Source organism: Sturnira hondurensis, unplaced genomic scaffold (genome assembly GCF_014824575.4).
Source record: "Sturnira hondurensis isolate 20B ecotype Veracruz unplaced genomic scaffold, ASM1482457v3 Scaffold0017254, whole genome shotgun sequence".
NCBI lineage: Eukaryota > Metazoa > Chordata > Mammalia > Chiroptera > Phyllostomidae > Sturnira > Sturnira hondurensis.
The window spans coordinates 2,413,608-2,438,882 of NW_028089885.1; the positions used below are offsets into that span (position 1 = coordinate 2,413,608).

At 60.3% G+C, this 25,275-nt stretch overlaps 1 protein-coding gene across 1 annotated transcript in view; it reads right to left on the minus strand.

Moving 5' to 3' along the window:
• The window catches only part of BCR (BCR activator of RhoGEF and GTPase), a 104,293-nt gene that overhangs the window by 13,402 nt on the left and 65,616 nt on the right, over nucleotides 1-25,275 (minus strand). The window contains exons 6-16 of the mRNA XM_037067469.1: nucleotides 23,405-23,465; nucleotides 22,173-22,225; nucleotides 20,390-20,530; nucleotides 14,847-14,968; nucleotides 13,366-13,534; nucleotides 12,187-12,306; nucleotides 11,236-11,311; nucleotides 9,640-9,744; nucleotides 8,956-9,030; nucleotides 6,647-6,744; nucleotides 4,590-4,721 (exon numbers count right to left, since the gene is read on the minus strand). Of these exons, the coding sequence (XP_036923364.1) occupies nucleotides 4,590-4,721; nucleotides 6,647-6,744; nucleotides 8,956-9,030; nucleotides 9,640-9,744; nucleotides 11,236-11,311; nucleotides 12,187-12,306; nucleotides 13,366-13,534; nucleotides 14,847-14,968; nucleotides 20,390-20,530; nucleotides 22,173-22,225; nucleotides 23,405-23,465 (1,152 nt within the window). The remainder of the gene's footprint in view (nucleotides 1-4,589; nucleotides 4,722-6,646; nucleotides 6,745-8,955; nucleotides 9,031-9,639; nucleotides 9,745-11,235; nucleotides 11,312-12,186; nucleotides 12,307-13,365; nucleotides 13,535-14,846; nucleotides 14,969-20,389; nucleotides 20,531-22,172; nucleotides 22,226-23,404; nucleotides 23,466-25,275) is intronic.

The window sequence follows — 25,275 nt, forward strand, 5'->3', positions numbered from 1 at the left end:
AACAGGGGAGAAAAAAACTTTAGGACTTCGTCAAGTGACCCTCTGAGTAGAGGAAACAGGGCTGACTGCACTTCAGCGACAGAAAATTCAGAGGGAAGGAAAAGCCCAAAGGAAGATGTTCCTAAGGGCTGTAAGGCTCCAGCTGCCCTGGGCATTGCCGACCCTGGCGAGCACCCCAGGCCCCCCGGCATCGCTGGGGCGGTGACTCCAAGCCCCTGTCCTGCCCCAGCAGCACCCGGACGGGTCACCTACCACCTGGCTCCTTCCGACAGCTTCCAGTGTGCCGAGACCCGTGCTCGTCCACGAATCCCAGGCCTTTGTTGGTCTTGGAGCTCAGGATGTTGACATCTCTGTCTGGGAAAATCTTGCCCCCAACTCCCAGGCTTGGACACCCCAACTGTGAAGGCCTCTTTGTCTGGACGCTCCCCAAATGACTGCACTGCCCTCGCCCCCGGGACCCCCGCACAGGCCCCACTCCGGCTCTCCGCACATTGGCAGCAGCCTCCCTCCCCACGCCTCTCGGCTGCAGACTGCGCAGCCTGGGGGCAGGCACCTTCTTGTTCCTGGGGTCCCTGGCACCCCCTGATCATGAGGGTGGCAGAATGGCCTCCTGGTGTCTGAGGAAGGACTGGGGTGGCCTTGCTTGCTCAGAAGGCTCAAGGGGCTCAGCACTGGCCCAGAGAGGAAGGACCCTTGTCAGCCCCTCTGCACCAGTCCGCACTCTAGGGTGTGGATTTGGGAGCCTGCGACTTTCCACCGGAGAGCCGGCACCCCAGGGCTGTGTCCTTCTGCCTTTCTTACCCAGGGCCTAATGCTGAACCTGTCTGGGGTTTGGGCAGGGGTGCCCCCCACCCTCCTCTGATGGAGCCTATATCTTTCCAGGGGTGGAGGGGAGTGGGGACCTGGCAGCTCACTCAGGGCGGCCATGAGAGGAGCACAAGTGGGAATCTGAGACTCAGGCTGGGGGCTCCCAGACCCTCGGCCTATGCACACCAGGTAGGGTAGTAAAACCACACTGACCCAGCACCCTACCCCTGAGAGTTTGGGACCCGGATTCCCAAATAATTGCAACACCTCCTACCCAGACACACGCGTGAGCAGCTTCACTAGAGACATGGTTCCATCCCAGGACCCCTGGAGGGACCCCTCAGGCCTGCCCTGCCTGGTCCCACCCTGCAGGGCTTGGACTTCTCCCCGGCCCCCCTGGATACTTGAGGGGCGCTGTGCCTTCCCCACCTCACAGGAGGAGCTTCTCACTCAACTTATGAGTTAAAGTGCGTATGGGGGACAGGAGCACCTGGGGGGACACAGCCATGCTCCCGCCCCATGGCACTCTGGGAAGATGCCAGAAGTCACCGGGAAAAGCCTGGTCTCAGGATGACGGGGTCCCAGGAGTCACAGACGCGCCCCCCCCCCAGGCACACCCCCCACAAAAAGGCATCCACATCCACAGGACTGCGGGGGAGGAAGGACTGACTGGCTGGGGCGGCAGGGGCTGTCGCCATCCTCCTTCCTTCCTCCTGGGGAACCCAGCTCTGCTAATAAGCGGCTGGGAGCCCAGGTTTCCAGCAGCCAAGCCGGCCTCCCATGCGTGAGTCATGAACATCCCCTTTTCTGGCCAGCGATGGCTCAGGGGCCAGACTTCCCACTGCACCCGCCCACTGAAGCGGCAAGGAGGTGGGGCATGGGAGTTGACAGTCTCTCCTCGACCAAACGCTAGCCAGGCTACTCTGAGCTCTGTTTCCCAACCAGCATTCATCCTTGGGCACATTCTCATGGGCTCGACTTCAGCAAGAATCCTGTTACGCCTGTTGGGCCAGAATCCCTCACCCGATAACTGATCACCCCTGTGAACTGACCGAATTTCTTACCCCACCAACCCCAGGTGATGTCTGACGCCCCCTGGCCTGCCACTGACGAGAATTACATGAGGTCTGTTCAGCCAGAATCTCCCCCCACACCCCTGAAGTTCTTTCTGACTTCCACCGACACCCCTTGACCCTGGTCCTTAGCTGGAAATCCGCACTCGCCCTCATCACACCTGGAGCTGACCCCACCCCTCTCCCCCGTGACAAAATCCCACCTCGGGGCTCCCAACACACATCGTTCTAGTCCCTGGGTCGGGGGCGGGACAGGAAGCGACTGTAGACAGGAACGAGGACATTGCTTTGGGGTGACGAGAGAATATTTTACAAATGCACTGCTGGTGATAAAAAAAGTCTATTTTTAGAAGAAAGCCTGTCTTGTTTCAACAAGTGTCACAATTTTTGTTTTTAACAGAGCCCAAGTCCTCCACCCCTTTGCTGTCTCATGTCCAGGTCACCAGAGTCCTCCTCGAAGGGACAGCAGGACAGCGCCCTTCACCACACACCTATGGGAAAACCCAGACTGGGGTCAGGAGGTAGGGGGGCACACAGAGCAACCAGGGACTCGGAGAGACGCCCCTTGCTGGCCCTCCCCATCCTCTGCTTTCTCCTTCCCTGGGACGTGCCTGGGGCCCCCGACTGTTGGAGAGCGTGGGCTGTGCGTAAAGGAATGTCCTGTTTATGCCTGGCAGTGTCACGGCACAGGCTTCCCAAAGAGGGCTTAACTTCAACCCAGGAGGAAGAGGAGTATGAGCTCTTTTCTCTCTTCCACTGGGATCTCCACGAACCAGGGACGGCCCTCAGAGGTCCCAGTTCAAACCCCGACATCCCCAGGACCCTAGTGGTGAAGATTTCGAATGATTCAAGTCAAAGGTCGTCGGAACCTGAGCTGGCACCCAGCCTGTGGGCGCCCCTGGCTCACTGTAGCTGGGTGTGGGGGAGGGGTGCCCAGGCTGCAGGCGGACGCAAGGACGGAAAGGAGGGGGGAGGAGAGCAGCAGTGGTTGAGTGGTCTGGTACGGGGCGAAGGGTAAAGGACCACGCTGTGACCATCACTGTCGCCTAGTGGAAGTGAAAACGAGTTGGTCCCCAGGACACTCATGGAGCAGCACAATCTGCAGACTGCCTTGGCGCCTGTCAAGAGCAGAACTGTGGGGACTCTGCTCACTCCATGGGATTCCCTGTAGAGCCAAGGTCTATGTGGCAATACGGGGCTGGATCGCAAAGGTCCGGTGGGGAGTCAACACACACGAGTTGTGAGGTGGGAAGTATGGGCATCACGTGTGGGAGGCCCACCGCCCACAGTGCCCCATCTATCAGGGTGGGGCCCACACCAAGCTCACACAGACACCCCTAGAGGAAGGATGGACCTGGCCCGTTGCAAATCCCCAGAAATGAGGCGACTGATAAACCTTGCCTTGCATTTCTGTTCTCCTAAGACCCTCCAAAGGGCCCGAGGAAACGTGTGGCCAACAGGGAGCAAGGAGGAGCCATCCCCTCCTCACGAAAGATCTAAGTCACAGGCAGGTTCCAGGACATCTAGCGAGTGGCTGTGGACCAGGAGCTGGCAATGGGGGACCATCCCCACCTGAGGGGGGCGCCAAGAACCCTGCCTGCCCTGCCTGAGGCACAGCTGCTGCACTGCTCCCCGCCACGGACCCAAACCCTAGCACACCCACCGGAGCAGCGCCCCAGCCCAGTCCTCACCCGGTCCCGTCTGTGGGGTCAGCCAAAGCCAAGAACAGGGTGGTGAGAGGGGCATTTCTGCTTTGGGGCCTCGTCTCAAGGCACAGGGATCCCCAGAGGCCCTGAGCCAGAGGTCCCCAATGAGCCTCCAAGGTGGGAAAACAGGCAGACTCAGCTCCCAGGGACCTGGTGAGCCAGGGTGGTGTCTGGAGCCACAGCGAAGCGAGGACTTGCTGGCTTGACTGATGAGTGTGTGTGCCCAGCCAGACGACAAATTACTCAGGAACAAGTCACGCTCTCGTTCCATCACTCCCACTGCTCAGCATTTCCCCACGACGGACAGACTTTTACTTCTTGCCCCATGGGTGGGAGGTGGGGGCTGCTTGGAGAGCCCTGTCCTCCCCCAAGTACCTGGCAGGCCCCGCCCGCTCCCCTTGGAGGCCTCACCCCAGGGTCTGAGGGCACCAGGGAGTGGGGAGCATCGGTGCCCACCTCAGGGGCCGGGCCAGGAGGACCTGCCTAGCTGGGTCTGGTAAGATACCCTGCAAGGAGAGCAGACCAGGGCCTTCCCCCGCGGGAAGCAGTACTGGGCAGGCGAGGCCACAGGAAGCACAGCAGTGGCGTAGCTCCCGTCTGCCGACAAGTGGGAGACCTGGTAGCGGGCCTCTGGGGCCTGGGTACACTTCTGAAAAACCCGAGGGCTGGACAATTTTCCCTGAGGACTGGGGACCCCTCGCTGGTTGTATAAGGACACTTACTCTTCGCCAACCAGGGGGCTTCTATGTCAACTCTGTGCCTGCACTGCGGCCCCTGGAGCCAAAGAGGGGCGTCGGGCCGGGTGGGCTGACATTTTTGTGCTTTTCCCAGAAGTGCTGGCCTCCTATCTGCCAACTGGGGACCATGGCACAACCTCACCGTTTGCCTGGAGGAACTGAGACCCAGCTGGAAATACAAGTTTAACTCAAATCCCCTTGGGGACAGGAGGGGCCTAAGAGACACTCAAGAGTCAGATGTGGGCAGAGGAGGGTGGCGGCCTCACCTGGACCTGGCCCTTGCCCATGATCCTGTCCGTGCACTCGCCGTCCTCCTTAGCGATCTTGGTTTTGTTGTAACACTTCTCGTAGCACAGGATCCTCAGGGTCTGGGAGCCTTCCAGCTCGATCTCAAACTCCTGCAGCTCCAAGAAAGAAGGAGAGTCCCCCGTTAGCAGGCAGGTCCAGGGGTGAGGCGGTCGGGGCTGCAGGCCGAGGGGGCCCTCTGGAGGGCGGCTCCTCAGTGAACAGCTTCCTCGCTGCCCCAGGGGGACCCCTCGAGACTTCCTCACTTCCGCCCTGGGATGCAGACCCTCAGAAGCTACATCTCCATGAGCCTCAGACTGTGACCCTGTCTAGATGCTTCTACAAGCTCCAAATGACTCTCGACCCTAACCCAAACTCCCTCACCCAGCGTCTCAAAGGGCGGGTGGTCCCCACACAGCCTGCCTCAGGGCGGGGGCTGGATGCCAATGCAGACACTGTGTAGGGGCTTTGGGAGGCGTCGAGGTATCAGTACGGGTTGGCCGATTATAATGAATGTCTCACTCCGGTGCCCGGACAGTGGGGGAGCCTGTGCAAGTGTGCGGGGGAGTGCAGAGGGAAATGAAAATCGGTCCTTTCTGCTCTATTATTTTGTGAACGCAAACCTGCCCTTTCCACGGGTGAAAAGAAAAGCAACTGACCCGAGAGGCGATACAGGGAAGAGAGGGACTTAAGTGGGAAGAACCACGCCTGCGGTTGCTCGGCTCGTCTGCCCTGAGGCTGCACCGCGAACGCTCTCCCCTGTCAGCCCACACGGCTTTGGTCAGCTCTGCATTGCACACCAACGCTCCGAGGGCGCGGGTTCTCAGTGGGGAAGCAGAGAAGAGTGAGGGGGGAAAGAAAGCAGGTATTTCCAAGCTGGAATGGGAACGGTGGGGGGCGGGGGTGTGCGGAGTCCTATGCCGGAAACAGGTACGACCCCGGAAGCAGCTGCAGGCCCAGCCAGGGCGGTCGCCAGGCAACCTGCTGCTGTGGGACCCTGGTGCCTCAGTCCCTCGACCCCCCACGTGCTTGTAGTTGAACTCCTTGCGTCATGTCTAGAACCCTGCACCTCACTGCCTGCCGGGTCACGACCCTCTTGCTCTCTGCAAACCCTTCTGTGATGGATCCACGTGGCTCTATCCCCCCTCATCACAGCAGCCACACAGCCCTTTCTGCAAGGACACCCAGAGCTGTAGTGACTGGGTAATTCGATCAGCTTCTTGTACCCCGGCCCCCGTGAGGCAGGCGTAACGATCAGAGAGTCGATGCTGAGGTAGGAGACCTGGGTTCTGGGCCTGCCACCCCACCTGTCGCAGGACCCATCTGGGACCAGGCAGTGCGGGGGTCTTAGCTTCCTCCTCTGCAGGGGAGCAGGCAGGCGGTGGCAGCTGTCTGTCAGCTGCCTCCACCACACCCCAGAGCACAGGGCCCCGAGAGCCACAGCTGCTCTTGAAGCTGGGAAGCGGCACCTCTCAAGGATCTGGGGACGCCATCAAGACCTGATGCTCTACTGTCATCTTTTACTCCCAAAGGCTCAAGGCAAGCCACCTGGGTAAGTGGGTCACACACAGCTCTCTAAGGTGGAGAAGAGGGCGTAGCAGCCCCCACACCCGGTACCTGGGACAAGCAAAGGGGACCCTTCCTCCCAGGTTTCTACTGTAGCCCCCAGGGCAGAGCTCCGGGCTTCCAGAAACCGGAGGGTCACAGAGGGCTCACTCCAACTTCATAGGAAAATGTGAAGGAAACTTACCAAGTAAACACTAAGCAATAACAAAGGCAGGACAAGAGGCCCTTTAAATTCTTTTCTCTTTAAACACTCTTCTAGCAAAACAGGTCATTTCTTTGTGATGGGGGAGGGAGGGTGAAATTCTCAGGAAGCCGAAGATAAAATCTGCTGGACGAGTCACACCCCACCCCCAGGAGGTTCCCGTAATGCTGGCAGCACTGCCTTAGGGGGGGCGGAGCCAGTGGGGGGCCCTGGGATTTAGACTCTGCCAAGATGTCAGCCTCCTCGAACCACAGCCAAGGGGCCCCTCACCTCGTTCCAGTTGGGCTCCGTCGTGTCCCTGTAGACGCGCGTCTTGGCCTTGTTCACGAAGTACCCGAAGGAGTCCACCTCCAGCGTGCAGTACAGATCTGCAGGAAGGCAACACGGGAGGGTGACCACGCCGCTCCACACCACCCAGACTTTCTACACGGGCAGGCGTTATGTTTGAAATCAGAGAAACGTGGTCTTGGTTTTCTTTTTAAAATAAAACACCAAACCAGAGCTTTGACCCCTAACGCGATGACCCGCCCCTAGGGGGCAGCTGGGAACTGGCACCTCTCAAGAGTGCTGGGTCATAGGTCACTCAGCAAAGCCAGGCTGAAGCCCCCAGGTAAGCAGGGCCCCATGCCGGTGGGCTGGGCAGAGGGGCACGTGCCATCACCACCAGGGGGACGCAGGGCTGGGGGAAGTGCCCATGACCTCCGCAGACCCCACTTCTGGTTCTACCAGGGAAACTGGGGCCCTGGGCACTGCAGGCCAGTGCTGGGCACTGAAAGCAGCATGTGCTGGAGAGTCATGAGCTGCAGAGGGAGAGACTGGGTGCCAGGTGTGCTGCAGGGGGCCAGGGAGGCGGCCCCTGCCAAGGACTAAAGGGCATGGCAGGCGGCCGGAGCCGGCATCTCACCAATAGGGCCAGTGAAGAGGATGGTGGTCTCTGGCCTGGTCACATGACATAGGGTAGCATCTCTCACTGGGGCAGGAATTAGCGACAAGTCATTGGTTCAGTTTGGGGATGCGGAGTCTACGATACGTGACATTGAGGAGACAGAGGGAGGCTGGGAGAGAGACATGGGAAAGGCAGTTTCGGGCATCAGCTGCATTGCTGATGGCAGAGCCCCAGGAGCAGGAAGAAGGGAGTTTGTGTAGTGAGGGGGGCAGGCCCGACGCGACCCCGGGGCACACCAGCATGTAGGGGGCAGCCCGAGAGATGCCCAGGAAGACCACTGCATGTGCTGCCGCCTTACAGAAGTAGAACCTGCACACCGTACAGCCCACCCCTCACAGGTATACAGCTGGGGGATGTTTAGTAAATTTAAACACAGGTGCTAATGGCTAAAGCCCCGCCCCCAAAGCCCCCGGGGCACGTGCAGTCAATCCTCCCTCCCGCCCTGAGTCCCAGATCACCACCGTCTCCATGTTTTTCCTTTCTAGAAACTGCATACACACACGGCGATGTAACATATCATCTTTTGCACCTGGCACCTCTCATTCAGCCTAAGTTTTTTTAGGTTCATGCATGTTGTTGCCTGTGTCAACAGCTCACTCCCTCTTACTGCCACGTGAGCGGCGCTCCACGCCCGACGTTTCACCGTTCACGTGCCAGTCTCTCTGTGGACGGGCTTTCCTTCCTCAGGGGTGGGGCTGCTGCACCATGCCCAGCTTTTCAAGAAACCGTGAAACAGTTTTCCAGGGCGGCAGAACCACGTTGCACGCCCCAGGCAGTGTCTGAGGGTTCCCATTTTTCCACATCTTTCTGATGACCACTGTCCCAGCGGGCACGACGCGGCAGCTCACCGTGGTTCCAGCCCACATTTCCCCGAGGACAAGGAGCATCTCTGCGCACGCCTATCAGCTGTTTGTGTTTCTGTAGTGAAGTGTCTACGCACACCTTTCGTCCATTTCTTCACTGGGGTTGTCTCTTCAGTATTGATTTGTAAGAGCTCTCTACGCATTCTGGATACAAGTCCCTTATCTCATAAACGCGGTGTTCAATACCTTCTATTCTGTGGCTTGTCTCGGGCTGTCTGATTTGTAGCGACAGCAAGAGAGGTCAGTAGGACGGTGCCCACCCCCGTCCTCCTGCAAGGGCCTCTTAGAGCTTGCATGGAGGCACCTGGCTGGGAGGCGTGGTGTGTGCCGAACTTGGACTGAAAAGCGACCAGCCCTCACTGCGCAGACAGCTCAAGTAGCTGGGAGAGTCCCCTGCCCACCACCCCCCCGCACACCAAGGGGACAAGAGGTTGGAAAGGGCATCCATTCAGGGGGCAGAGCAGCCAAATCCACTCAGGACCAAGGCACCACTGACCTTCACACCCCTGGTTTGGAGCCTCACTGTGTTTGCTGTCAGTAGCAAACTCCAGCCCCTGCAGTGACAAGACTCACCTGCAGGGGTCAGCGCACCAGCTCACAGGACCAGAAGCAAGCATGGGAAGGGCAGGAGCCACTCCAGGAAAACAACACGCCCAGCACTAGCATGTCCAGCGGTCAGGGGTCAAAGACGCCTGATGGTAATTTGAGCCACTTCCCCACACCCCCTGGCTCAGGGCCCTGCTGCCTTCCTCCCCAAACCAGCTACTTACTTGAACTCTGCTTAAAGCCGGTGGCAGAGTGGACAATAACATTCAGGAACCCATAGAGCCCAGGGGATTCATCATCTGTGCAAAGGATGAGAGAGGTGAGTGTCGGTCCTCCTGAGAGGGAGGCAGGTGACCAGTTCTGCTCCACAGTCAGCTCTCAAGGGGGAGCAACGTGGCTGCTATCTGCCCAGCACAGGGTAAGGCGATGCCACTGACCAGAAACATGCCCTGTGGGTCTTGGGGACCTTGGGATCTGGTTGTGTCCACCACACAGGCAGACCAGTGACTAAGATGAAATGTAATAAGGACAGGAGAGGGGTCTGGGCAGTGTGATATGCATGGGGGTGTGTGCACACATGTGCACAGGCACACACCTGTGTGTGTGACCGAGTGTACACCAGGACATGGGACAGTGAATGCAAAATGCAGCACAACCAAGGGCGTGGCAGGAAGCTGCTGGCCGACAGGGGGCACGGTGGGAGGAGACAGGGGCAGCACAGGAGATCGGGCCCAGTCTAGAGCACTAGCAGTCGGAGGCGTCTTGGGATGAGGGAGGTCACTGGTCTCCTTGGTCACCCAGCAGCGGCTGCCTGGGAAAAGGCCAGTGCGCCCTAGGCAGCACACACATTCCTTCTGAATGGAAATCCACAGTCCCGAGGACAGACTAAGCGGAAAGGGGTGGCCCACCTTCTTTGTTGATGGTCAGCGGAATGCTGTGGACCGTCTGAAGTTTGACACACGAGTTGGTCAGCATCTGCAGCTCCACGGACGTCAGGGAGAAGCTTTTGAAACCTGCGAGGGTGGAAAACAGTTGGCACCAGGGACTGGTGCCCCCACCTGCACCAAACTCCCGACCCACACTGGTGAGGGGGCACGACAAGCGGGGTGATCAGCCCCCAGGGAAGGAGCTGGTGAGTGACAGAGCAAGGTAAGGCCCCAGAGGGCCCAGGCTGGGTGCAGAGGGCAGGAGAAACCATAGCATGACCCTTACAAACACAGCAGCTGGCCGCCACCTCGGCTCAGCCACGGGGCATTTCAGAGATGGGGACCTGAAGCAGCTTGCCGTGGGGTGTCCCCAGGCAGGCACGTGGCACAGCTCTGTCCCCTACTTTGCTAATGCAGGTTCCCCATCTCTTCACCAGGGGAGGGAAAAAGCATTATTTCTGGTACGACACTGAGCAGGGAACAGACGCTGCCACACTGACAACGATGTGGGTCCCTGGTTGTAACAGAAAACCCTGGGACATGGGCATGGCAGGACGCCGGCCCCCAGAGCTGCCAGGAGCGCCCCGTCCCTGGATGCAGGATGCAGGACCCAGCACAGGCACCGAGGCCAAGCCGGGGGGGCGAGAGCTCAGGGCAGAGCCTGTGTGCAGTCTGCGTGCGGCAGGTGAATCATGACAGCGGCCCGTGGCTGTGGAGGACCAGGCCACCTGGGCTATGGCTCATCGTGGCCACTCAGGGACAGTGGCATATGGGGAGCACCTGAGGACCTTTTAGGAAGCATGGCTCAGGACTCCCGAATCACACGCCTGGAGGGTGAAGGAGACCTTGCTGCAGCTGCAGCCTTGGGACCTGGGGTGGGGTCTGCCTTCCCACCCTGAAAGCTGCCGGGCAGGACCAGGGCAGCTCTGAGCTCAGGAGAAGGAACGCCCCAAGGGAAGAGGGAACAGAGGGAAGCACCTGGAGCAGGGGCCACCCCAGAGGGGAGTGCATGTCCTGGCCTGAGAATGGCCAAGCGCTGGCCACTTGGAAAGGGGACCACGGCCAGCACAGTGTGGCCCCTTTGGCGTCAGCTGCCTGGGCATGGAGAAGCCTTGGGAGGAAGGCTGGGGTGGGAGCACCGGGGGAGGCCAAGCAGATGAGGAGGTGGTGGAGTGTGGGGAAGGCCCAGGGGGCAGATGTGGCCCCCAGGGAAGGCAGCTGGGGTCGGGGGCCCCGAAGGCAGGCAGGGATTGGAGCAGGGAGGTCCCGGAGGCAGCAGGGGGAATTCAAGGAAAGCCAGGCAGACGGGGAGTGGCTCCTGGAAAGGTCAGAGGACAGGTGTGGGGTGTGCGGGGGATTCGGGGGAGGCCCAGAGAGGAGGGAAGCACAGAAGGCAGCGGACCCTGTCAGGACGGTTTCTCTCCGACTGACTTTCTCACTTAAAACTCCACCTACCGGCTCACTTGGATAAGACAGCCGCTGCTGCTCAGGGGGAAACGAGCTCTAAGACCAGAGGGTGAGGTGCCCATCAGGTCCCGACCTTCCCAACTACAAACCGTTGCTACACAGGCCACTCACATTTCTTCTGCTGTTCCCTGATGTTCTCTCTCCACTCGGCGCGCTCATAGTCAGATGAGATCAGGAAAGTGTAACTCTGGGGACCAGGCAAACACACCCGTTATGTCTGCCCCGCTAAGCCAGCACCCAGCATGCTGGGGGCGCTGTTACCTGTCACTGCCACCACACCCTGCCGAGGCCTGCACCACTGTGCCTCTGGCTGGTGTGGCCCAGTGGCCAGGCGTGCTCACAGCACAAGGCATCGCTTCCGGCACTCTCTGCCCTTCATGCCAGCCAGGCTCTGGGCCACGACTGCCCTGTGGCACAGTCCCTGTCCGGACTGCCTGGGCTGGGGCGGGACGCATCCTATCCCAGGGCCCTGAGGAGGTTACCGTGGGGAGACCTGCAGAGGTGGGGGCTGACGCTGCCCGACCACCTGCATCGAGCCCAGCTGCACACTGACAGGTGATGTGATGCCCGTCACCTGTTCGTGGGGTAGGCCTAGGCTACAGATGGCAGCAGGAGCCAGGCTCAGGAGAGAAGGTGCTACCTGGCCCAAGTTCCCACAGCATCCTCCTACCAAGGGCCGGGTCTGCACAAGTGTGCACGCCCCCCGCCCTATTCAGACTCCCTGGAGACCCACCCCCACCTATAAGCTGTGGGGGTGAGCCAGCTGCTAGTCAACCGGGGGCTGCCGCCTAAAGCACTGGTCACAGGGGTCCAAGTGCCTGTGTGTGCCGGGCAGGACAGTCCTCTCTTGGTACAGAAAGGCTCTCCCGGGAAAAAGGGCCACTGTGGCAAAGGCCACGTGGGAGCCGGGGCCACAGCTGCAACAGGGCCAGACAGGTGGGTCCTGGCTATAGCACTGCGGGGTATCCTGAAGCAGGGGCCAGGGAGCCAGGGGCCAGGAGGGTCTGTGCGGGGAGTGGTGCGGGGGCTGGCCCGCAGAGAGAGACCGCAGTGGGCACTGACCTTGCCGTTGCGATTGTGAACCCTGAAGGCCATGCTGGGAGACATGAGCAGGAGCAGCGACTCCTGCTCCGACAGCTTCTTTCTCAGCCTCTCTATGGCTTTGCTGCCCTTGTTTGCTCTCTGTGGGGAGAGGCTGCAGTCACACTTCCATCCCGGGCCCGTCCCCGCTTCCCCCAGTGCTCGGACCTCGGAGGCCGGGAATATTGCCCAGCAGCGCAGCACAGCACAGCACAGCACAGCACAGGGCGAAGGCCGGGCACAGGCTGCTGGGCACGCCCGGCCAGCACTTCTTGAAGGAATTAAGTTCTTCCCCTCAGGAGGGCTGAGGAGAGAACTTTACAAACCTCCCTTTTTTCAATTTTGTCAGGCCTGGACAATAGGCAGGGGGCTGCTGTGACCCCAGGGCCCATCCCCACTCCTGGACTCGCCCACATTTCAGCATCAGGCCCCCGGGGAGTGTTTGTGTGGGTCCCAGTGGAGGGCCTGATGCACCCCCAGGACCGGTCGGGCAAACCCTGCCTGCCCCGTGCCTCCCTCCTGAAGCTCCCCTATCCTGGGGAGCAGACCCCGCCGCCTGACACTAGCAGCCACAGTGCGGACAAGCGCAGCGGCGGCGGCAGCACACAGGGCGGCACAGCCCCAGGAACACAGCCCGGGCTCCCCCTCTGCCACACGTTGCTGCCCTGGCGGCCACAGGGCCTCGTGCTCTTGCCGTCTCCCCACGCTTTCCTCGACCTGCTGGGCTTCTGGTACAGCGGGCTGCGGGTGGGTGGGAGTGAGAAGGGCCCCTGTCCTGCTGTGCCCACCTCAGCCGAGTGTGCCCGGGCTGAGGCCAGCCTTCCAGGAACTCATCTTACTGGGTTCCGCATGGCACCTGCTCTGGCCTGTGTGGAACCCACATGTGAGAGGTTCACCCTCATTGTTCCTAAGTCTTCTCAACCCCTCCCGAAACAGCCAGGGGTGCGCCTGGGGCGGTCCAGGCCAGCTGGAGGCGCTGCCCCCCGCCACTTGGGATGCTCTCCCTATCGTGGTAGGTGGGTGCTTCTCCCACCCCGTGTCCTGGATGGTTCCGAGCCTGGCGGGGATGGCCAGCAGGTCCCAGACACCAGAAGCAGGGTCAGACGCCCAGCAGAGCTTGCCCAGGGGCCAGGGTGCTGCTGCCCACGCCGCGCTCCCCACCTTCTCCCTCTGGATGTCACTCTTGATCTGGGAGATCTTGATCTTCATGGCATCCAGCTCCTCGTCCAGCACCAGGGGGATGCTGGGTGCGGCCTCGGACTCGTCCACCGTCTGGAAGCTGAGATCCGTGAGTGGGATGTACCACTTGCAGTCATACTGCTGGGTTTTGCTGGGCGAGGGAAGGAGCACGTTAACACGCTGACCGTCTTCCTTTGCTAACATCACTGTTTCCTTTTTTAAGCATTTATTTATTTATTTGTTTTTTAAAGAGAGGGGGAGGGAGGGAGTAAGAGAGGTGACAAACGTCAATGTGTGGTTGTCTCTTGTGCACCCCCTTCGGGGACTTGGCCCACAACCCAGGCATGTGCCCTGACAGGGGCACCTCTGACAGGGAATCAAACCTGCGACCCTTTGGTTTGCAGGCTGGCACTCAATCCACTGAGCCACACCAGCCAGAGCTAACACCGCTGTTTTCCAAAGCTGGAGAACCCCACGTCTGTGGCGCAGTGTACCCAACCTGAAAACCCACCTGTGGGCTGTGCGATGGGATGGCACAAGGCCACTGGCAGACACCCGTGGGCCAGACTCAGAGCCTCCTGGAAATGAGCGTGTGTGACTCAGGCCCCAGAGGGTCTGACAAGCCCTGATTCACCTCATCCTTGCTGAGGGTGGCAGCTTAAGGGTCTGTGATGTGGGAGCCCATTATGGCCATCCAATGACAATGAGGACAGGACCCCAGAAGCCCCCAGAGCCACAGAGTTAGAGGGGCTGCAGGTCTGCCCAGTGAAAGCCTTGACACCCGGGAACCCTGAGGCTCCTCCGAGCTGAATGACTGAACCCACTCAACACAGCGACGGCCGGAGCCTGGCTCCAGCCCCTCCCAACATGACCTTCCTTCCTCCCTTCCAGCCTCTGGGATCCGGGTGTCTGATCCCTGGGGAGGTAGGTGATAGGGGGTTCTGGAGGCCTGGGTTGAAAATAATTTAGAAACGATCACCAGGTCTGGGGAGACAAAGTGAAGCAATCATTTAGTGATGTCTGCCAAGGGCAGGGGAGGGGCAACCGTCCCCCCAACCCCCCACACCTGCCAGCCTGGACTACATACTGCAGCCCCCTGACCTGTCATTCATGCTTCCTAGCTCCTGACGTGACAATCTCCTAATAGTACCTGAAGTCACAGCCAGGCTCCCCTTTCAATGTAGGAGTCCACAGCCTGGTCCCTGACCCTGACCCTGACCCAGACTGTCTTCAGATCGCTAATGATGACCCTGGTCCCTGGACTTGGCATCACATCCAGGTGGACACAGAACGTAGCTTAAAGAGAACACTTGCCCACAGAGTGACTGTCCTCTTCAGGTTCATGTTGAAAAAAAAAAGCCCCAGGTTTTCTCCACGTATGAAATCAACTGCACATCCTCGGAGACCCCCCTCCCGGTGGGGCAGGCGCCGAGCACTCATTCACCCTCCCAGCGCTCACTCACCCTCCGCTCTGCTTCTTGAGCTTGGTGCACAGGAGCAGGTCGGTGAAGAGGAACACGTGCCGCAGCTTGCGGGCCCCCTCCACCAGCTCCACCATGAAGCTGTCCTTCAGCAGCTGCCTGTGCTGCGGGGGCAGGTGGGGGGCACTCAGGTCAGGGCGGCGGCCTTCACTCCCGCCCCCTCCGACCCTCCCCCCCACTTTCCAGAGTGCTCCCTCCTTCTCCTCGGTCCGAGAACACACACGCCACATGAGTTCTTTGCTCAGTAGTTTCCAAGCCCCCCCTGGGTGCTTGGCTTGCAACAGGGGGCGAGTGGATGGGGTGACAGCTGTTGGCCTGGGGACGGAGGGGGCGCGCGTCACAGCCAAGTCACGAGTCTGCCCTGAAATTACGGCGAGAGAACCCCTCTAAGCAGAGTAGCCTACGCCTCTCCAAGACAGCAACTGGAGACCAAGAAGAGGCAAGAGGCCAGACCCAGGAGGAGGGACATGCCCACAGAGGTCTGTCACAATCCAGGCCCCATAGTGAAAAAAGCCTGGCATGTGGGCAAAGATGGGGCAGCCTGGTGAGAGGGGAGGAGGCAGGTGACCAAGATGGTCAGCCCAAGGGCAAGATCTAGTTCTGTGGGCACCAGGAGGCTGTGGGGGACCCACACTCTAGTCCTCCTGAAGTCAGTGTCCACTGATGGGCAGGGGCTCACATAGGGGATGACACCTCTGATGCCCATCTGGACAGGTACAGCCTGAGGTGGGCAGCTTGGGCTACGTAGCTGCCCCTGAGGCCGCATGCCCTGGCCCACTGGACCTTGAATGACCAGGGGACCAGAGACACCAGCCCCTATAAGTCCCACACCTCNTCCAGGCCCCATAGTGAGAAAAGCCTGGCACGTGGGCAAAGATGGGGCAGCCTGGTGAGAGGGGAGGAGGCAGGTGACCAAGACGGTCAGCCCAAGGGCAAGATCTAGTTCTGTGGGCACCAGGAGGCTGTGGGGGACCCACACTCTAGTCCTCCTGAAGTTAGTGTCCACTGATGGGCAGGGGCTCACATAGGGGATGACACCTCTGATGCCCATCTGGACAGGTACAGCCTGAGGTGGGCAGCTTGGGCTACGTAGCTGCCCCTGAGGCCGCATGCCCTGGCCCACTGGACCTTGAATGACCAGGGGACCAGAGACACCAGCCCCTATAAGTCCCACACCTCTGCAACTTGGTAATTCACCTGAAAGACAGTGGGTGATCCCACTGCTCCCGCAGCCCCCAGGGTTGCCGCCTGGGAACACCAAAGCAAATCAGCAATTCATCTGAGACGGTGCCCAGCACCTCAGCTGCGAACACGTGGCCTGACCCTGGGATGTGGCCCCCGACACACCTGTGGGCAGGACCTCATGCTCCTTTTGCCGATGAGAAACCTGAGCCTCGGGAAGCCCCACCACCCGGCCCAGGCAGCACACTAAGCGAGCGAGTGGCAACACGCAGGCTCTGCCCTCAGGTTCCCACAAACCCGGGGTGAGAGACCAGGTGCTTAGTGGGCGCCTGGCCCACCAGGCCTCAGGAAAGACCCCTGCCCTGTCCCCATAGAGGGCAACTCCAGCCTCTTGCTGTCATAGCGGGGGAAGGACCCAGCAGGTTTGCAAGCACACCACAACGGGCAAAGCCCCATAACATGTCCCCAGCAGGAGGTGGCTGTCCCCAAACCCCAGTGCCCCAGGCAGGTCCATGCCCCTGGCTCTGCTACACATGCAGCAGAGACCCCCAGAAGCAAGAGTAGCCCGGGCAGGCCCCCCAACATTCCTGGGCGTTAAGGCTGCATGTCGCCATCTGTCACACAGAGCGTGGCTAGGGAGAGCTGATGGCTGACCCAGGAGGTGCCTACGAGACCAAGAGTGGAAGGGCAGGAAGGCTGCCAGTGTGCCAAGGCTGTGACTCATCGACACTCACACTCACCCCGCCTGCCACGGGCACACGGCACATCCGGTACCAATGCCCACAGGAAGCAAGGAAGTGTGTACACTTGGAGAAAATTCCCTGCAGTGCCGGAGACCCAGGCAGGCCTGGCAGCCCGGCCCTCTCTGCGGGGCAGGTCTGGGAAGGGTTCAGGGACACTGAGGTAGGTCCTCAAGGGATGAATGGATGATGCCTCCTAGGCAGGTAGAGCAAACAGTCTTCCAACCTAGGAGGCAGGACCAAGAGAACTTCTGCAAGGGGTGGTGTGTGTGTTGGGAGGGGTGTGATTGGACTGCAGACCTTCTCCACACAAAGGAGCCGAGCTTCTAATCACCACCAGCAGGGGGCACCCTATGCCCAGCTCAGAAGTGGACTCAGCAGGGTGCCCTCTGCTGGCAGGTCAGAAAAGCCCAGACTGTCCCAGCACTGACCACCCCACAACTTCCCAGCTGGGCCACCTACTTTCCCTGCCAGGTCCTGCTGTTCACACGATCATCTGAAGCCCCACCTCAGGCACCTCCTTCATTCTCCGCAGGCCACAAAGTGTCACTCTGACACTTGTGGCAGCCAACACACCTGCCCTGCTGGGCTGAGAGGACACGGGGCTGTGAGGAGCACCTGGGCTCTGACAGATGGACTCAGTCACCTGGCCCCGCCCCACGCATCCCTGCCCACACAAATCCTCATCTTTCTAAGAGAAGCCTCAAGTCCACGGGCACCTGACACCTCCAGCCAGCCTTGCTGCCCTGTGGTGTCCCGGCCTGAGCTCCGCGTTGTGCTGCCCTCATCTCCAAGGGCAGTGCGGGCAGCCCTGAGTCAGTGCACGTCACCTGCCAGTCACAGCTTCCCTGTCTTGTGTCCAGGTGCCCTTCTCCCAAGGAGCTGGGCCTGCTGGACTCCAGCCCCACCCAGGGGTCCTGCAGCTGGAAGAGAAAATGTCCTGCAAGTGGGCAGGGGTCTCCCAGCCCTGGGAAAACAGGGCTGCAGCTGTGACAATGGCCAGTCCACAAAGGGAGTCTGGGCCCTGGCAGGGGGCAGCAGTCCCACTGTCTATCCTGAGGGATAAGAACCCCTAGGCCTGGGACACAGACTCTCAAGGCTCCTGGATGGGGAGGTGAGGGTGCTCCCCCTCCCCCATGGACGGCACCCAGGTGGGGAAATCACCCCTTGCTTTCGTACAGTCCTTCCCAGGTTGTGAAGCCCTTGCACCTCACAACAACCCCGCGGAGGGGCTGCGGGCCAGGAGTTGCTGCCCTCAGAGGGCATGGATGCTCAGCAAAGAGAAAAGGGTGTCCCCAAGTCAATGCCACCACTGAGCAGTGGCAGGGCTGGATGTGGGTCGGGGACTGCCTGCCTGGTGTCCTTTCTATTGCGATGGGACTGCAAACTGGTGTGGCCCAGCTGCAGGGGTTCACTGAGGAGGACGTGCAGGCTGCAAGCAGCTCAGCGTGTGAATGCAACTGGTGGTTGACACCTGCCGCTGGCACAGCCAGGAGGCGAGTGGGCATGTGTCTGCTGCCCTGGTCTAGCCGCTGTCTCCCTCACTGTGCGCCGGATGGATTCCGAGTGCCGACACAGGCACGGGAAGTCAGATTCGTGACCCCTCAGAGTTCGCTGGCCCTCCCCACCTTTCAGAGTCCAGGTACCCCAGTGATACCCACGTTGCACAAACGTCACTGAGGCCAATGAGGCCCGGTGTGGCCAGAGGTGGTGGTGGTGGTGGTGGTAGTGGTGGTGGGTGTAGACAAAAACCCCTGTTCCCATGAGGCACTTGGCCTCTACACACTCCCTGATCAGTGTCCCCAAGCCCCTGACCATGGGCCAGCAGGGAAGGGGCCTGTGGTAACTGACGGAAGGACCAGGGCCAGGCTGCCGGCTGCCAGGCCACATCTGACTTTCCTCAGCCCCCTAAGGCAGCTGCCTCCACGGACACACAGAGCAAGAAAGCACTTCTCTCCAGGGACCCCACAGGGCAGTCGGAAATGGTGGGGAGGAGTGAGAGGGGCTGGGCAGGCTGAGCACGAGGAGAAAAGCCAGAGGGGGAAAAGGGACTCGAACATTTGCCTCCGAGAAGGTCAGCTCCCTGGGAAAAGGACAGTCAGCAAGAGAGTAGACACCCCAGGAGGGAAGGGTGAGCCAGGCACCAGTTCAACTGGTGTAAAGGGTCCAGGCAGAGGCAAATCCCACTTCCGGCCGGACCCGGGTGAACTGCCGACAAAGGAGGTCGGAGCTTTGCTCTCCTTCGATGTCCCTGAGACTGCGGGGTGGAACCAGGGCCCCCCTGTTGCTCTGGGACACAAGGCCGCAACCTCACCCCCCAGACTCGAGCCATCAGGTGTGGAAACCCTGGGAGGTGCTGGGGACCCACTCTTGCCTTCCACAGGCTCGGACGCTCCAGGGAACTAATACACACAGCCAGGACGGCCACTGGGAGCTGGCCAGTGGGCCTCTTCCCATCAGCCATGCCCCCTCAGGTACCCAGGCACCAGCACGGTGGGGCCGTGTTCCTGCCCTGCTCTGAAGACAGGGAGCAGGGTAGGGTGGAGGAATGCCCGTTCCCGGCCATCCAGTGGGTGGGACTGCGGCAGTGCCGGGATCCGGTCCCCACGCTGGCCTGGCCTCAGGGCCTGAGAGTGGAGTGGAGCCCACGTCTCCCTCCTCCACACTCTTCCCGGGCCAGGCCCGCCAGGCGACATCTGACCATGCCACTCCCTCACCCACCGCCAAGCCTGACGAGACTCTGGGCACGTGGGAGCTTCCCGCTCAGCCCACAAGGAGCCACTTCCCGAAGAGGTGTGGGGAGGACGCCGAGTGGCCTGCCCGCCCACCCAGGGTGGGAGAGGAAGAAAAAACCTGGGTGCTGGGGGTTTGGCCCCTCACACCGACCACAAGAGCACCTGGCACACAGACCCCAAGAAAGGAGGAAGTGGTTCTCAGCGGCACCTACTGCCAGGTTCACTGCCAGCCCGGGTCCTGCCTAGGCCAGACAGCTGGAGCTGCAGTCAGCTCCCCTCACTTTAGTGCCACTTCTGACAGAAAATGTTCCCGGTGGGGCCTGGCTCCCTGACCAGCACACCTCCACTGTCACCCTACACTGGCCCCTCTGAGCCCCTCTTCTGGAGTGGCTGTCAGGGGGGGGGAGGGTGGTGGGGGAAGGACAGTGCTCCTGGCTGAAGACATCATGCCCCTGTCCTCGATGTCACACATATAAACGACACACACACCTCCCTTTCTCTCCCCATTTAGATCTTTAAATCCAGTGATAATTGCCTTTAAAGAGAGGAACACTCAGGAGAAACCGGGTGGTCCCAGGCAGACTGGCTGGGACCCTCCTTCTCACCGCCTCCTCGGCAGGAACCCTGGGCTGGCCAGGTGTGGGGACAGGAAGGACTGCCCTGGACACAGCCCACTATGGCGGAAAGAGAAGGGGGCGGCTGAGTGAGGCACGCAGCTGTGCAACTCCACTTTGATGCCCTACTCACACGGTCAAGGACCCCCAAAGGGTGGCACTGTCCAGGGACAGTCTGCTGAGGACCAGAGAGGACCCCGCACCCTCAGCTCAGGCGGGCTGGGCCCACCCTGACCACCCCCAGCCACACTTACCTCGCCTTTCTTCACAGTCATGGACTGCCGGCGGGGCGTGATCTCCTCATTGATGCTGGACAGGAAGTTCTGCGAGATGCGCAGGGCGTCCTGCAGCAGGGGGTGGTCCGGGTGGCTGGGGGGCGTGTGCTTCAGCAAGTCCTGCATTGGGGTGAGAGGACTCGAGTTAGACGGGGTGAGGTCGTGGCACCCGCCTCGGCACAAACCCCAGACACGCACTGGGCGTGACCCAGGGCCACGGGCTCTCCAGGCACCACTGCCACCTCTCCCAACGGGCCCGGGCCACGCGGGCAGTGCTGTGCGAGCATTTGCGAAGCAGGTCCTCAACAGCACTGCCGTGTGCGCGGGCTGCTTGCATGAGGTGCTTCCACCCTACGGGTCTAGGACAGGGTTTTTGCATCTCGGCACCGGTGGCGTTTTGGGGCCCCATGATCCTTTGTGGTGGGGGGCTGTCCTGTGCCCTGCAGGACTTAGCACCGCCCCCGGGACTCTACCCACCAGATGCCAGCAGCCCCTCCTCATCTGCAGTTACGACAACCAAAAATGTTTCCCGGCACTGCAGCCTGCCCCCTAGGGGGCAGAATTGGTCCTGGTTTCCAACCACCAGCCAGTGCAGGTCCCCCCAGCTGGGCTTCCCCAGCTCTGGCTCTTCAAGATAAGGGCCTGAGGACTGAGGTGGAGGGTGGACGCCTTCTCCACTAGGAATGCACCTGCTTCATCCTGCAGGCCAGCAGCTCCCCGGGTCAGACAGACGAAATTCCCGAGCTCCCAAACCCCGAATCTCCGCACCCGGGAGAGTAGGGAGAAGCACGGAGGGAGACTCGGGGGCTGGCGGTCCCGGGCTGACCTCACACCACTCGTGCTCCCTGGCCGTTCCAGCTTTTCCCGGTCGGGACACTCAGTCCGGGGCCAATCACAGCAAGGGGACACAACACAGGGTCTCTGAGACTCGGAGGAGCCACCCCCAGATCCTTCTACACTGGAAACCCCACCTCAGCTCCCTCCTTCCAAAATCTCTCCGTCGGAAGATGGTAAGAAATGATGAGATGTCCACTGGAGGAAGGAAGGGAAGGAAGCAGAGCTGTTTGAGCCGAGGTTGGACAATCCCCACCATGTGACACGGAGCGGGGAAAAGCAAGGTATGGGATGCTGTGTGGAGCACGCCCTTTGGGTAATGAAAACACATGTTCACGTGCGCTGGCATGCGCATGAAGAATCTTGTGGTGGCGGCTCCTCTGCGGGGAGGAAGCGGGAGAGGAAACGGAAACCCCACACACTTTGGCAACCTGGTTGCACAGTAGAAAAACACACACATGTGCAACCTGCTCTAAAGTCACCCGGGCAGTAGGATTAGGGGCGGTTCCTGTTTCCCGGTTGTCTCCCAGTGCGAAGAGAACCCCGTCAGCGCCTCTCCACTGCCTTCAGAAATGGCCCTACGAGGGCAGCGCCTCCCCGTGAACCCCCGCCCCTGCTGGGAGGCAGTAGTCATCCCCAAGGCCCTGCACGCACCCACTGTCCGCACCCCCACTGCCCACCTCAGGTCCCCGCCACACACTGAGACAGGGAGGCCTTGCTCACACAGATAGCACAATCCCGCCCCACACCCGTTCCTGAGAGAACCCCCAGGACGGCAGGGGCGCCTCATTTCTGCATCTTCATTAAAGGCAGGCAACAGAAACAGGGAGAAGGGGGGCAGGGGGGCAGGCGGGTGGCTGAGAAACACCAGCACCCGCCAAGGACAGCAGGAGCCAGGAACCCCAGCGCCCTGGGCCCAGCGACTCACATGCAGAACCAGCGTGCTCCGGGTCACCCGGTCCACAGGCTTGTACAGCAGGGCTGCGGAGAGAGGGCCACACGTGGGGAGAGCAGACCGGGGCCGACTGCTCTTCCTGCCACAGGGAGTCGGCTAAGGGGAGTGGCCCCAACCTCCACATCCCCCGGGGATGGCCTGCCTCCTGCTGGTGAGGGCAAACCTCAAGTCCCAGAAAGGCCAGGGCCCACGGCTTTGAGCTGCTCAGACTGTGCCCTTAATGTGGAGTCCAGAGTGGCTGTCCAGAACCAGAGCCGACACAGCTGACTCAGGGACAACTGCTAAGAGGGCTTAGTGTCCCAGCCCCTCTGGGGCTGGGGAGCCCACCAGCACCCTGGTGAGGACGGACCAGCGAGGGCCCCCAGGAGCACACTGGCATGCCGCTCTCCCCTGAACAGTCCGGAGGCCTGATTGTGAGCATGGCAGGAACCAACTCAGGTGCTGACACAGTTCTCAGCTTTACAGGTGGACACGCCTGGACTCCAGCAGCACAGGAGCCTCGGACAGTGTTGGCTGTCCCCAGCTCTCCATGGTGAGCACAGCCCCGAGGGCACAGGTGCTTAGACGTGTTCTGACACACGTCAGGTGCATTTCCTCACTCGACTCCCTAGACTCATGTAGGGAGTGCACTGCTATCCCCACTTTCCAGATGGGGACGCTGAGGCTTAGCATGGGGGTGCTGTGGGCTCCAGAGGCACATGAGCTGTGACTTTCCTGCTGTCCTACCAACTGGGAGTGGTAAGTGACCTATGATTGTTCCCGACACTGTTTTGAACTGGCCTGGGGGCTCTGGCTTCCCACTCTGTCCAGCCCCTAGGGACATGCATTCTATGGAGGTAACATTTGTTCTAAACCTGTTTTATCATCTGAAAGAAGAGAAAATAAAATCCTCCTTCCAGGGCTACTGGGGACAATGGGATGGCATTTTTAATGCCCGGGAGTGCCTGGTCTGTGGGTATCTGCTAACACCTAGCATTCTCCCTGGCTGTGACTACAGTTGGCGAGCTGGTCCTGACCTCGTCCTTCCCACCCTGCCCCACCCCTCACTTTCTGTGTCCCCGACATCACCACCGGAAGTCCACAGCAGCAAAGGCACCGGGGGTGACCCCGCAGGGCACCAGGTTTGCTCTTCCAGCCCACGCTCTACCTGTTGGCAGCTGCCACCCCCACGGGGGAACAAAGAGGCCTCAGCACGGAGAACTCACTTTCCAAATTGTTCTTGGTGGTCTGGTCCTTGGCATCCTTGTTGCTTCTGGCTCTCAGGTTCTGAAAAGAATAAAAGCAGGCTTTCGCAGGGGACCACTCGGGCAGCTCTGATGTGGAAGGAAGTCCCACAGTCAGGAACCATCAGCAGAAATCTCACCCCTGTCTCACTGCAAAGGGCCCCCGGCGCAGCGAGCCACGAGGCTGTGTCCCGGGCCACAGGAGGAAGAACAGGGCAGGCCGGGCATGTGACGTGTCCTGGATGCTGCGGCCTGGGACAGTTTCTCAATCCCAGCACCGCTGAGATTTTGGGCCAGGAATTCCCTTATCTGAGGGTGGGGTGCTGCCTGCATGATGTGATATGAGCAGCATCCCTAGCCTCTATCTGTGGGTGCAGTAGCATGACCCTCCTCCTATTGTATCAAAAATGTCCCCAGCCACTGCTAAGTGTCCTTGGGGATACCATCACTCCTGGTTGGGACACAGAGAACCCTGCACAGCGAGGCAAACGGCGGTGCCCTTCCTACGTGCACGGAACTGCTTTCCTGGGGGCAGTTACACAGTGTGCAGGGGCTGGTGGGTTGGAGGAACGCACCTCTGGAGATGACGGGGCCTCCACCGGGACCCACATCCCATCTCACCTCCACCCCACTCTCTCCTCACTCAGCAAAAGTACTTGCTGACAAATGAGGGGCTGAGATTCCCAAGAGAGCAGCGCTTTCTAATGGGCAGGTCATGCCTGACACAACTGCGCGGAAGACATCACCGCTGTGGTCTACGGTGCCCAGAGAAGTGAGGATAAAAGACCCCTTTGTGCCTGAAATCGCCTCTGGAAAGGAGCCGTGGTTAATTCCAGCTCTAGGCTTCTCAACAACAACAAACAAAAACAAAAACAAAAACAAAAACAGCACAGGGATGAGAATGGGCTCAGAGATTGCTTTCCAAACTTCTCAGCTGGAAACCTTACAAGACTGAAACAAAAAAATGATTGATGTTTTCAAAGCTTACTAGGGCCAAACTCTGCAATGCACTTTGGTACCTCTCCTGAGTCTAACGCCCCTCACAGTGATTATTCTGCCACACGTCTTCCTCGGCAGCTGCCAAAGGCGGTGAGGGGGCGCGAGCTCGGAACCGAGACTCTGCAGAGACCAGGTGCCGTGCTCCACGAGCCTGGGTGCAGCCCACGTGCACAAGCCCCCGCACAGCAGGATGCGTGGGAGGACTGGGAAGCCCTCACAAGTCTGGCCTCACCGTGCCTTTCCCAAACCGAGTTGACTCCAGAAGCCCTTTCTGCAGCCCAGCGGGGCAGCTCTGGTCTGACCAGACACCACTGCATGCCCATCTCTGAGGACTGGTCCTGGGAGGCGATGAAGGACCGAGCACCGCTCCACCCACCCCTGTCCTTGGAGGCCATCGTTCAGTCCCCACACGGACCCCCTGAGCGCACCCCTAACACCTCCCTGTGGCTGCTGCTTCCATTTCAATTGGCTTCATTCTACTCTCTGGAGGCTCCAATTTCTGGGATCTTTTTGACACGTGGATGGAGAGCCACAGTGAATGCCGCCCAGTGGTACTAGCTCCACGGAGCGTGGGCTGCTGGCCAGCCCCCAGGTGCCTGCACCCCACACTGCCTGCACCCCAGCCTTGGCTTAGATTCCCCTTGTGTGCAGTTGGTGGGTGGTGTCCCACCACTGCTTCCTCCCTCCTCTGTAGACACCTGTCCGGGTGGACTTGAACTTGACCCTAATTAACCATAGCATGCCCTTAAGAGAATTAGGTCTCTCCTTTGTCAAGACACTCAGGATTCTGTGCCAACATTCCAGCTGTTAGGGGTGTGGGGTTTGTAACCGAACAAGCCAGGGAAAGGAATGAA